The sequence below is a fragment of the Panthera tigris genome, chromosome B2 (genome assembly GCF_018350195.1).
Source record: "Panthera tigris isolate Pti1 chromosome B2, P.tigris_Pti1_mat1.1, whole genome shotgun sequence".
NCBI classification, from domain to species: domain Eukaryota; kingdom Metazoa; phylum Chordata; class Mammalia; order Carnivora; family Felidae; genus Panthera; species Panthera tigris.
In genome coordinates, this window is record NC_056664.1 from 51,650,541 (window position 1) to 51,662,699 (window position 12,159).

The following is a 12,159-nucleotide window of genomic DNA, read 5'->3' on the forward strand; positions in this document are numbered from 1 at the left end:
TTTGCTTGGGCTTGCTTTCTTAGAAGGCTCTATCTTTCCTCAAACCAAAGTGCCCTGAACTTCTCACCGTATTTGGTGCAATCTCAGATATGGGATTCCTCTCCTGCCTGTTTTATTTTGGAGAGATACATCTTAGATGTCCTTAGATACATCTAATTTTTTCTTGTATTTTATGTAAATAGCTAAAGTAACTAGTAGCCGGAGCACCTGGAAGGAAGTTTGATTGAGGTAAATGCTTTCTGAAATTGTTAGGATAGTTATGATGAATGAGTAGAAAATGGGCAACTTGAAGTTTCAGATATGACCTACTCCTTGAAGTACGGGAATGACCTTTGAAGATCTGGAGGCACTTATAATTTTCACTGGTGATAGCTTTTTTTAAAAATTTTTTTTAACATTTTATTTATTTTTGAGACAGAGAGAGACAGAGCATGAACGGGGGAGGGGCAGAGAGAGAGGGAGACACAGAATCGGAAGCAGGCTCCAGGTTCCGAGCCATCAGCCCAGAGCCCGACGCGGGGCTCGAACTCACGGACCGCGAGATGGTGACCTGAGCTGAAGTCTGACGCCCAACCGACTGAGCCACCCAGGCGCCCCTCGTGATAGCTTTTTATACAAAAGTTACAAAGATGTAAATACAATTTTAAAACTGCAGAATAGGGGCACCTGAGTGGCTCAGTCAGTTAAGCGTCCGACTCTTCAGCTCAGGACATGATCTCATGGTTTGTGAATTCAGACCCTGCATTGGTCTCTGGGCTGACAGTGTGGAGCTTGCGTGAGATTCTGTCTTTCCCTCTGTCTGTGCCCCTCTCCTGCTTGTTCTCTATCTCTCTCTTAAAATAATTAAAAAATTTTAAAAATTAATTAAAAAAACCCTGCAAAATGTTTTTCAGAATTAAACTAGCTTGAACTTACACATTAAACTGCCCAGAATATTTGAAACCTTAAACTATTCCAGTCTACTATCCCTGTGTGTAGCAGAAAACCAAGAGAGAGATGGGGACCAGGGCAATGAACACTCCTAGCCTCGATCGGAAAAAAAATGAAGGAAAGTTGTTCTTCATTGTTATCCCAACTTCCACATCATTTTTCCCCCTCCTTTTTTGTGTCAAATGATCTAAATGCACTAATGTATTTTCTTGAATGCCATGATCTCCACCATAAACCTGCCTTCTTAAGGCAATACCTCTGTGCTATGGTGCCATCATTTTATTCTGTACTCTATTAAAAACAGCTTTCTGGCAAATGGACATGTTGAAAATATTTGAATGGATGTGTATCTCTTCCAGATATAGGATACAGGGATTTAACTTTAAGGAACTCTGATGTTGAGATCTGGACTACTAGAGATGGACTGGCAGGGCTGTGTGTGGGCAGAATTGTAGCCTCACAATCCATCAGAGCACATGAACGTGGGAGTCCACATGGTTCCTCCACATACCACTGTTGCTGTTCAGGACATGCTGCAGTTGGGGACTGTATATTTATTAGAGAGAAACATGCATTAGAGAGAAATATAACATGAAGGAGAACATGGGATTTGGAGCCTGTGCCTAACACCTCCCACTTTGTGATATCAGACAAGTCTTGTTATGTCATTAGTAGACAGAACATGTTAGTAACATCTCCATCACTGGATTTAGTCAAGAGAAAACGTGAGATATTTGGTAAGTTTGGATTCTTTGTGGGTTGTTACATGCCACACTGAAAATGGACCAGTACTAGGAGTAAAACATTGGCTTTCCATACCTACATGTGTGAACAGAAGGTCCACATTAGGTACCTACCCATTTTATAAAATAATACACACATATACATATTTCATGAAAAATTCTTTTATTGAGGACATTCATCTGTATTTATATTATGCTTGTTGGCCGTCTTGGAGATTTTTAGTTTATGCCATTTAGAGTAGAGTTTCAGGGAGCTAGATGTGAAGGGGAGACATCTTTAAATACTTTAAAAACCTCCATGCCCCAGTTGTCCTACAGTTTATTTTCTTTGACAAATGAGTATGATTTTAAGCCATTTGGACATAGAGGAGTATATTGTGAGCAAGTAAATAAGGTTATGGTAAAAATGAAAACTGTGCGGCCACATTTTTGTAGGACAATGATGGCACTTCCATAGTAAAACAAGGTGGAAACATTTTATCAAAATGCAAATCAAACATTTTTAACCATGTCAATATGTTTTTATTATTATCTGTAGATGGGGCACACTGAAAGGGGCACAAGGACGGAAAGAAAAATTCTGGGTAGGTACCTCTTTCCAACTGCATTTCTACTGTGATGTGAGTATTTTAGAATCATCTGTGTCTCTACCTCCTGGTTTGTGTTATTTAGTCACTCTAAGTTACAGTGATATTGTTTGTAATAATGGTATTTTCTCCAGCAGAAAATTCTTTATAATCTTTTGTATTAAAGTAACAGTTTTCCTCAGTTCCTCTTATTTCACATTATAGAAGAAGAAAAAGTGTTTTTTCTTCAAAGCAAGAATCAACAGGAAAACATTTTGTTTTGTTTTCATCCATGTTAAAGTAATGGCTAGACTTCTATCATATGTCAGTTTTGTGTTCTCACATTATTTTTTGCTATGGATGGTGCCTTTGTAATGTTAGTATCAATATTAGGTATTGATATAAAGTATACATATTTCCCATAGTGGTAAAGTGCTTTATTTTTGCTTTTGCCAATTATAACAAATACATGTTCCTTCACTGAGAAAGAAACAATGTCTAGTATAAAAATTAATAGAAGGTTACACATAAGAAACATTTTAAAGAGGACTGGAACATATTATCTCAAATATCCAATTAATTACAATGAACTTTGATGAATTGTTCCAGGTCCTTATATTATATGCATTTTAATTTTAATTTCTGCAAAAAGGCAGAAATAGAATGAATAGGTAATGGTAATTATTATGAAATTCGAATTTGAATATATACAGTAGAGGGCATATTATAACTTGTAGACCTAAATATTAGGAGTGATAGTCATCACAGTGACTCATATGTGGTCACCTCTTATATTTGTCTTGTTGACAAATCGAAGTATTTTGCTTTTAAGTAGAATGATGCTTCTTTGTATTTAAACTGAGATTTCTTGGAGCGCCTGGGTGGCTCAGTCAGTTAAGCATCTGACTCTTGATTTCAGTTCAGGTCATGATCTCATGATTGGTGAGTTTGAGCCCTGCATTGGGCTTTGTACTGACAGTGTGGAGCCTGTGTGGGATTCTCTCTTCCTCTCTCTCTCTCTCTCTCTCTCTCTGCCCCTCCCCTGCTCTCGCTCACGTGCTCTCTGTCTCAAAATAAAAAAACTTAAAATAACCTTAACTTTCTTAAATATCATTATCTTCACAAAAAGAAAGTTTGCAGTAGCCAATAATTAACATTAATGCTACATAGTTAAAATTCATAATTTGTGAAAGGGGATATGTTGTTTGAATGCCTACAATTAAGTTTCTATATAGGATTACTACTAAATGAGTTTAAACAGTTATTCAGTATCATAATAATATAATATTTACAGGCAAAAACAAATAATTTGGTTAATGTATTGAATTCACAACAGTTTTTAGCATTTAGCACCTGATACACCTGATAGCTATTTGTGGAGTGAATATGAATGAAAGTGCAAACAAACAAACAAACAAACAACTTTCTGTGACCCTCTCACCTTCAACCTCATCATTTCCTCCCTAGAGCCTCATGGATGGTGTACACATACATGCACATGCACGCACACACAGACACATACACAGACATACACAAATGTACATATACTTGCTCATTCTCATATATTCAACACATACATGCATGCCATCCTTTTAGATTATTTTTGTTGCAATTCCTATCAATTCTGAACTTACTACTTATCTAAAATTTTCTAAGAAAACTATTTCATGGGCATAAAATCAGGATTTCTTTCTGATGTGACTCTTTTAGATAAATTGATTAATATCAGTGGTAGGAATATAAGAATCAAATTTAAAAATTATCATATTTTATTAAATTGAACATTTTAGTTAATATTTTCTCCACCTAACTGTATCCTCATCTTGGGCCAGTATTGTGTCTGCCTTACTAACTACTGTATCCAAAGGACAGAGCAGAGTGACTGGTACATAATGGGTGTCTACGCAATGCTTGTTGCTTGACTGAATGAATAACATTGATCTATGCAATCAGGAAAAATTAGTCAGGTCACTAAAATAGTTTTCATTTTATATAAAAATTAATATTTGGGTTAATTAAAATATGAAATTCTTACTTAGTACTACTGTTTTGCTAGAATTATGAAGGGTCTGAGATGTTATCCTACTTGAATTAAGAAACATGGGTCAGAAGAAAAGAGTACTTTACTGATGCTTACATCCAGATCAGTAGCCAGATGTCACCACATAAGTCCTCACACTTCAGTCTGGCAGTGATAAGAGGCAACAATGTTTTTCCATACAAGTAGCAGCTGATACCTCATAAATGAGGGACAGAGAACAATGGATTTTCTCCATTTATATAGTGGAGACAGGCAATCTCCTCCTTTTCTGCAAGGAACACACAAAAAATATTCTATTAAAATGGGATGGAAAGGGTCCTATGTTCTTACCCTTTCCCTTAGGAATATAAATATGTCTTTGCAAGGGTCAGATGAATACAGATAATGTCTCCAAATGCTGAACTTCATCCTTTTTTAACATGTAAAAACCAAGAGAGATAATATTCCAGTACTCCTGGCACCATGGGGCTTAATTTAAGACCTTGTCTGGTCTCTGACTCTTTGGCCCTCTTGGGGAGATAAGAGAAGTTTTATTACCCTTTTGGATCAGATCAATTAACTAGACAAATGGCTACAGATCTAATTCTCATTGAATGTGAAGATAAAATATTTCTGGCAGAAGTGAAAGCAAATATTCTGTGTCTCTATATCATATACACCCTTTGTGCACCAGTAGATTAGAGGTTTTTTTTGCAAGGGCACTGAGAAGTTCAGAAAAGTTTTATTGCCCCACAATTATATATGAACATTTTAAAATATTTACATGTAGGCCTATGATATAGTAAATTAAAATTTTAAAAAGTAGATGACTTCCACTACTGAGTAAAATTTAATACATAACAATAAGCCATATATACCACTAAATAAGTTGAAAATAGTATCAGAATTAATTTTCCAAACCATATTTTGATTTTATTTTTATTTTTTTAAAATATATGAAATTTATTGTCAAATTGGTTTCCGTACAACACCCAGTGCTCATCCCAAAAGATGCCCTGTTCAATACCCATCACCCACCCTCCCCTCCCTCCCACCCCCCATCAGCCCTCAGTTTGTTCTCATTTTTTAAGAGTCTCTTATGCTTTGGCTCTCTCCCACTCTAACCTCTTTTTTTTCCCTTCCCCTCCCCCATGGGTTCCTGTTAAGTTTCTCAGGAACCACGTAAGAGTGAAAACATAGAGAAAGACAGATACCAAACCATATTTTTATAGAAACGAGAGAGCTGAATATGGGGACAATTTTCCATACTGTGAACATTCGGTAGGTCTGGGTTTAAGCTGAAGGTTCCATTTCAAATAAGGAGAGAGAGAGAGAGAGAGAGAGACCTCTGGGAGATAGAAAATCCAGCTGAATTAGGATTTAGATGAACCCCAAACACAAAGCCATCTCTTTCCATGGAATATTTAATAAGTTGCTAGAACAGTGTGAGTAGCTAAGGAGGGGAATAAGGAGGCAGAGTGAAATCTGCAGCCTTGAAGATATTGTAGTAGGAGTCCCACTGGAAGAGAGCCTGAAACACACACATCATAGGCATAAACCCCAAATATAGGAAGAAAACCAGGAGTGGAATGAGTTTAACGAAAGCTCATCTCCAGCCCTGACCTGACTCAGTTTCTGCACAAATTGAGGTGATTAATTCCTCACTATATCTCTTTAGGAGAAGAAAGGGCTAAACTTCTTAGGAAAATAATACCCAGGTCAATCTATAATTATTAGGACAACATGTCCAGCTTACATTTAAAAATTCTGAAATATGTGAAGGAGAAAAATGTGACCAATAACTAAGGGGAAAAACTATCAATAGATAATACTTTAGATGTTGGCTTTAAAAGAGCCATTGTAAAAATCATTTTAAAAATATGGATGAAAGATGGAGACTTAAAAAAATTAATATTTATTTTTTGAGAGACAGAAAGACGGAGTGTGAGCAGTGGAGGGGTGGAGATAAAGGGAGACACAGAATCCAAAGAAGGCTCCAGTCTCCAAGCTGTCAGTGCAGAGCCCAACATGGGGCCCAAACTCACAAACCACAAGATCATGACCTGAGTTGAAGTCAGCTGCTTAACTGATTGAGCTATGCAGGTGCCCCATGAAAGATGGAGACTTTTAACAAAGGACTTAAATATATATATATAAATGAATTATTGAATTTGTGAGGGCAATGTTTGAAATTAAGAACTTGCTGGATGGGTTAAATGGCAAACAGAATTAGTGATCTTAAATAAAAGTCAATGAAATTTGTAGTACACAGAGAAAAACAATGAAAGAAGGAAATACAGAACAATGTGAATACAAAGGGTAGGACACAATCAACAGTTTAACAGACATGTAATTGTATTCTCAGAAGGATTAAGAGAGAGAGAGAAAGAGAGAGAGAGGGAGAGAATGAGTCAGAATCAATATTTATTTATTTATTTATTTATTTAAATTTTTTTAACGTTTATTTATTTTTGAGACAGAGAGAGACAGAGCATGAACGGGGGAGGGTCAGAGAGGGAGGGAGACATAGAATCGGAAACAAGCTCCAGGCTCTGAGCTGTCAGCACAGAGCCCAATGCCGGGCTCGAACTCACGGACCGTGAGATCATGACCCGAGCTGAAGTCGGACCCTTAACCGACTGAGCCACCCAGGCGCCCCGATATTTAAAAACTTAATAGCCAATAGTTTTCCAAAACTGAAGGACATGAACCCAAAAATTCAGAGAGCTCAATAAACTCCAGGAAGGAGAAATAAAAAAAAACAAAAAACAAAAAACAAAAAAACTATGCCCAGGCATTTAATAATAAAACAATTGAAAGTAAATGATAAAAAGGAAAATTTAAAAATGGTAGAGCTTTTTAAATGATAGGTTAACCTCAGAAAAAATAGCCTAACTGACAGCTGGCTGGGGAAAGGATATCTTTAATAAATGATGTTGAGAAAAGTGTATTCACAAGCAAAAGAATGAAAGTGGACCCCCTTTTCACACCATTTACAAAAATTAACACAAAATGGGTTAAAGATTTAAGTGTAAGACCTGAAACTGTGAAGACAACAGGGAATCACTCCTTAACATTGATCTTTGCAATGACTTCCAGGATAGGACACCAAAAGCACAAGTGGCAAAAACAAAAATAAATAAGTGGATTACATCAAACTAGAAAGCTTCCACACAGCAAGACAAAAACAAAACCAAAAGTAACAATAAAAGCCAACCTGGAATGGAGAAATTACTTGTAAATTATGTATTCGACAAGGGGTTGATATCCAAAATATTTAAGGAACTCATACAATTCAGTAGCAAGAAAACAAATAATGGGATTAAAAACAAGCAAAGAATCTGAATACGCTTAGTTCCAAAGAAGATATAAAAATGGCCAACAGGTACATGAAACGTGCTCAATAGCACTAGTCATTATGGAACTGTAAACCAAAACTACCATCAAATATCACTTCACACCATCAGAATGGCTAAAATCAACAACACAAGAAACAACAAATGTTAGTGAGGATGTGGAGAAATGGGAACCCTCTTGCACTGTTTGGTGGGAAATCAAACTGGTGCAGCTACTCGGGAAAACAGTATGGAGACTTCTCAAAAGTTAAAAATAGAACTACCCTGTGATCCAGCAATTACACTACTAGGTATTTACCTAAAGAATACAAAAATACCAATTCAAAGGGATACATGAACCCCAATATTTATAGCAGCATTATCTACAATAGCCAAATTATGGAAACAGCCCAGTGTCCATCAATAAATAGATAAAAAATATGTGCTATATATGTGTAATGGAATATTAACCATGAAAAAAGAATGAATTCTTGCCATTTGCTTTATAGCTAGGGAGTATTATGATAAGGAAAAAGTCAGCCAGAGAAAGACAAATACCATATCATTTTACTCATGTGTAGAATTTAAAAAACAAAACAAATGAGCAAAGGGGAAAAAGGGAGGGAGCAAACTAAGAAACAGACTCTTAACTATAGAGAACAAACTGATAGTTATCAGAGGGGAGGCGGATGGGGTGATGGGAAAATAGATGATGGGGATTAAGGAGTGCACTTGTTGTGATGAGCACCAGGTGTTGTATCAAAGTGTTGAATCACTATATTGTATACCTGAAACTGGTATTAAATTGTATGTTAACTAACTGGAATTTAAATGCAAACATTTAAAAAATTAACACCAAATCCTTCTCAAACTTTTTCAAAAATGTGAAGAGGAGGGAACCCTCTGAAACTCTTTTTACAAGGCCAGCATTACCCTGATACCAAAGCCAGAAAAGGTCACTACAAGAAAATAAAATATCCCTGATGAATAAAGATTCAAAAATCCCCCCCCCCCCAAATAGTACTAGCAAACTGAATTCAACAGTACATTAAAGTGATCATAATTGTGAACAAAAGGATTCATGCCTGGGGTGTAAGTATGGTTTGGCATAAGCAAATCAATAAGTGTGATACATTACATTAATAAAATGAAAGATAAAAATTATATGATCATGTCAATAGATATAGACAAAGCATTTGACAAAATTCACATTCTTTACTGATTAAAAAATCTCAAAAATTTGGTTTAGAAGGAATATACCTCAACATAATAAAGGCCATATGTGATAAACACAGAGTAAATATCAAATTCAATAGTGAAAGATTGAAAGCATTCACCCTATGATCAGGAACAAAACAAAGATGTCCACTCTTATCCTATTCAAGATAGTACTGGAAGTCCTAGAAAGAGCAATTAGACAAGAGGAAGAAACAAAAGGCATCCAAATCAGAATAGAAGAAATAAACTGTCTCTCTTTGCAGATGATATGATCATATATATATAAAATCCTAAAGACTCCATCAAAAAAACTATTAGAACTAATAAATCAACAAAGTGGAAGGATACAAAATCAACATACAAAAATCAGTTGTATTTTTATATGCTAATGGTGAACTATTCTAAAAAATGTTTCATTTATGATAAAATAAAAAATATGTATTAGTATGCACTTAACCAAGGATGTGAAAGATCTGTATAATAAAAATTATAAGAAATTGATAAAAGAAATTAAAGAAGACACAAATAATGAAATGATATCCCATGTTCATGGATCAAAAGAATTAATATTGTTAAAATGTCCATACTACCCAAAACCATCTATAAATTCAATGCAATCCCTATCAAATTTCCAATGACAATTTTTACAAAAATGAAAAATATCCTAAAAGTTGTTTGGAGCCACAAGAGACTCTGAACTGCCAAAGTAATCCTGAGAAAGATTACTGGAGGCATCACAAATTTTGATTTCAAATTTTACTTCAAAATTTTAATAGTCAAAACAGTACATTACTGGCATAAGAATAGACACACGGACCAATAGAACAAGATCAAGAGCCCAGGAAAAAACCCACTTACATATAATCAACTGATATTTGACAAAAAGACCAAGAAGAGGCAATGGAGAAAGGATAGTCTTTTCAATAACTGGTGTTGAGAAAGGTGTTTAACCATATGCAGAAGAATGGAATTAAAACCCTATTGTACTCCACTCATAAAAATGAACTCAAAATGGATGAAAGACTTAAATGTAAGACTAGAAATTACAAAGATACAGGAAGAAAACACAGGGGAAAATCTCCTTGATGTTGATCCTTGCAAAGATTGTTTGGATATGACACCAAAGATGCAAAGATAAAAGCAAAAATCAACAAGTGGAACAAGGGCTTCTGCCTAGCAAAACAGTAAGTAAACTAAAAAGGCAACCAATGGGAGGAAACATTTGCAAACCATCTATCTGATATGGGGTTACTATCCAAAATATATATATAGGAACTCATGCAACTTAATAGCAAAAACCACACATAATCCAACTAAAAATGGGCAAAAGACGTGAATAGACAATTTCTCCCTGAAATAATACAAATGGCCAATAGATAGGTGAAAATGTATTCAATATCATTAGTCATCAGGGAAATGAAAATTAAAACCACAATGAAATATTACTTCTCACCTGTTAGAATAGCTAATATCAAAAAGACGGGAGAAAACAAGTGTTAGCGAGGATGTGGGGAAAAAGGAACACTCATGCACTGTTGATGGGAATGGAAATTGGTGTGGCCACTGTGGAAAACAATTTGGAGTTCCCTCAGAAAATTAAAAAAATAGAATTACCATATGATCCAGTAATCCCACTTTTGGGAATATATCCTTCAGGGCTTTTTCTGCTACATTTACTTATGGACTAACTCCCTTCCAGTCTTCAGGTTAATCGTTATATACTCCATTAATGTTTTTCACCCCCTACCCCAAACACTTATTCAGGCAAGCTCTAAACCCCAGGAGACATTCTGGACCTAGTCTAACTTTTTAGTTAATCTCATATTTTAAAATAAAAAATAAAAGTAGAAAGAAAATGTTTAATTCTTATTGAATTTACTTCCTGAATATTCCTCAAATACTTTCTCTATTTCTCTTCCTAGTCCTCCCGCCCCTGTTAAGACATCAGACTTACTGGCTAGTTTACTAGCTAGTCTCCCTGCCTCTTGTGTTTACCCTCTTAAATCCATCCTTCTCATATCACATGGAGTAATATCATCAAAATATAAATTTGTCCACCTTGCTCTCCTACTGGAAGTACCTTAAGACCTTGTCATCATTTTCACCATTATTTTCTCAGTATGTATTTCCTTAACTCCCTTTCAGCCTCATAACCCACCAGCCTGCTTCTGTTTTATGATCTAATTACAATAATTTCATTGCTTCATTTCAGGGCTTCATGCTGCTCCATGCTTTGCTGTTGTTTATGCTTTTGCTGTTTTCCTTTACCTGAATCTCCTTTCCTCCTGTTTTTATCTGGTTCATTTGTTCCCAGGTTTTAATATGGATCACATATAGCACTTCTTCCATGATGACTTTTCTGAACCACCCAAATAAATGAGATGCCCCTCAGCTGTCTTCAGTAGCACCCTGTGCATAGTTCTACCCGAGTACTTGGCTTATGTTGTTGTCCTTCATTAGTTTAGCTTAAGCTCCCTGAACACAGAATAAGATATTATTTATCTTCGTTCCCCTGGTGCTTAGCACAGAGCAAATCACATAGGAGACACTATAATTGCAGCTTGTCTGACATCTTTTGATATGGCATTACAAATATATGTTACCATTATACGCATGGGAACTGAGAGGTTTTATACCAAGTCTAGTTATTGTGAACTTGAGTGTGCATGCATATTAAAGTAACTGATAAATAGTATAACTGTTTTATTCTTATTTAGAAAATATTTAGGCTCTTAATAATTGTGATCTATAATAAGTCAAAAGCATTTAAAGCTACATGAGTTCCTTGTGTTTTTATAGTCAGGATTAAATATCCAACTATGATATTCATCTTCTCTCTCTCTCTCTCTCTCTCTCTCTCTCTCTCTCTCTCTCTTTTCTGCAGATTGCTGCCAATTCCTGGGGAAAGTCATGGGGAGAGAATGGCTATTTCAGGATTCTTCGAGGAGTAAATGAATCTGACATTGAAAAGTTGATTATCGCAGCTTGGGGCCAACTGACAAGTTCAGATGAACCATAACATATCATTAAATTTCCATAAGGCCGTGCACTTAAGTAACCCCTCAAATTGAAATTAAGCAAAGTAAGGTTCTCTGTGACAGTGGAATCTTTGTCTCTCCACATTGTTATTATAATGTGCCTATTTTCTTGTTTCACCCCAGGCTCCCTGCTTCTGCTTCCTTCATATCACTAAGTATATAAAAACACTAACAGAGGACAGCAGAGTAGCTAAATGGCTTTACGGTTCTCTGGCTGTCTTTTTCTTCCTCTCAAGATAGTATTCTTTTTGACTTTGATAGTTCACAAAAGTGTAATAGTGCTTGTCTTAAAAGTTCATGGTATTCCTT

General features: G+C 35.6%; 1 protein-coding gene across 1 annotated transcript in view; it reads left to right on the top strand.

The window, feature by feature from the left end:
- TINAG (tubulointerstitial nephritis antigen) overlaps positions 1–11,909 on the top strand; it is an 83,031-nt gene extending 71,122 nt beyond the window's left edge. The window contains exons 10-11 of the mRNA XM_007095536.3: positions 2,212–2,257; positions 11,697–11,909. Coding sequence (XP_007095598.1) covers positions 2,212–2,257; positions 11,697–11,831 — 181 coding nt within the window. The 3' untranslated portion in view covers positions 11,832–11,909. The remainder of the gene's footprint in view (positions 1–2,211; positions 2,258–11,696) is intronic.
- Positions 11,910–12,159: the final 250 nt, after the last annotated feature.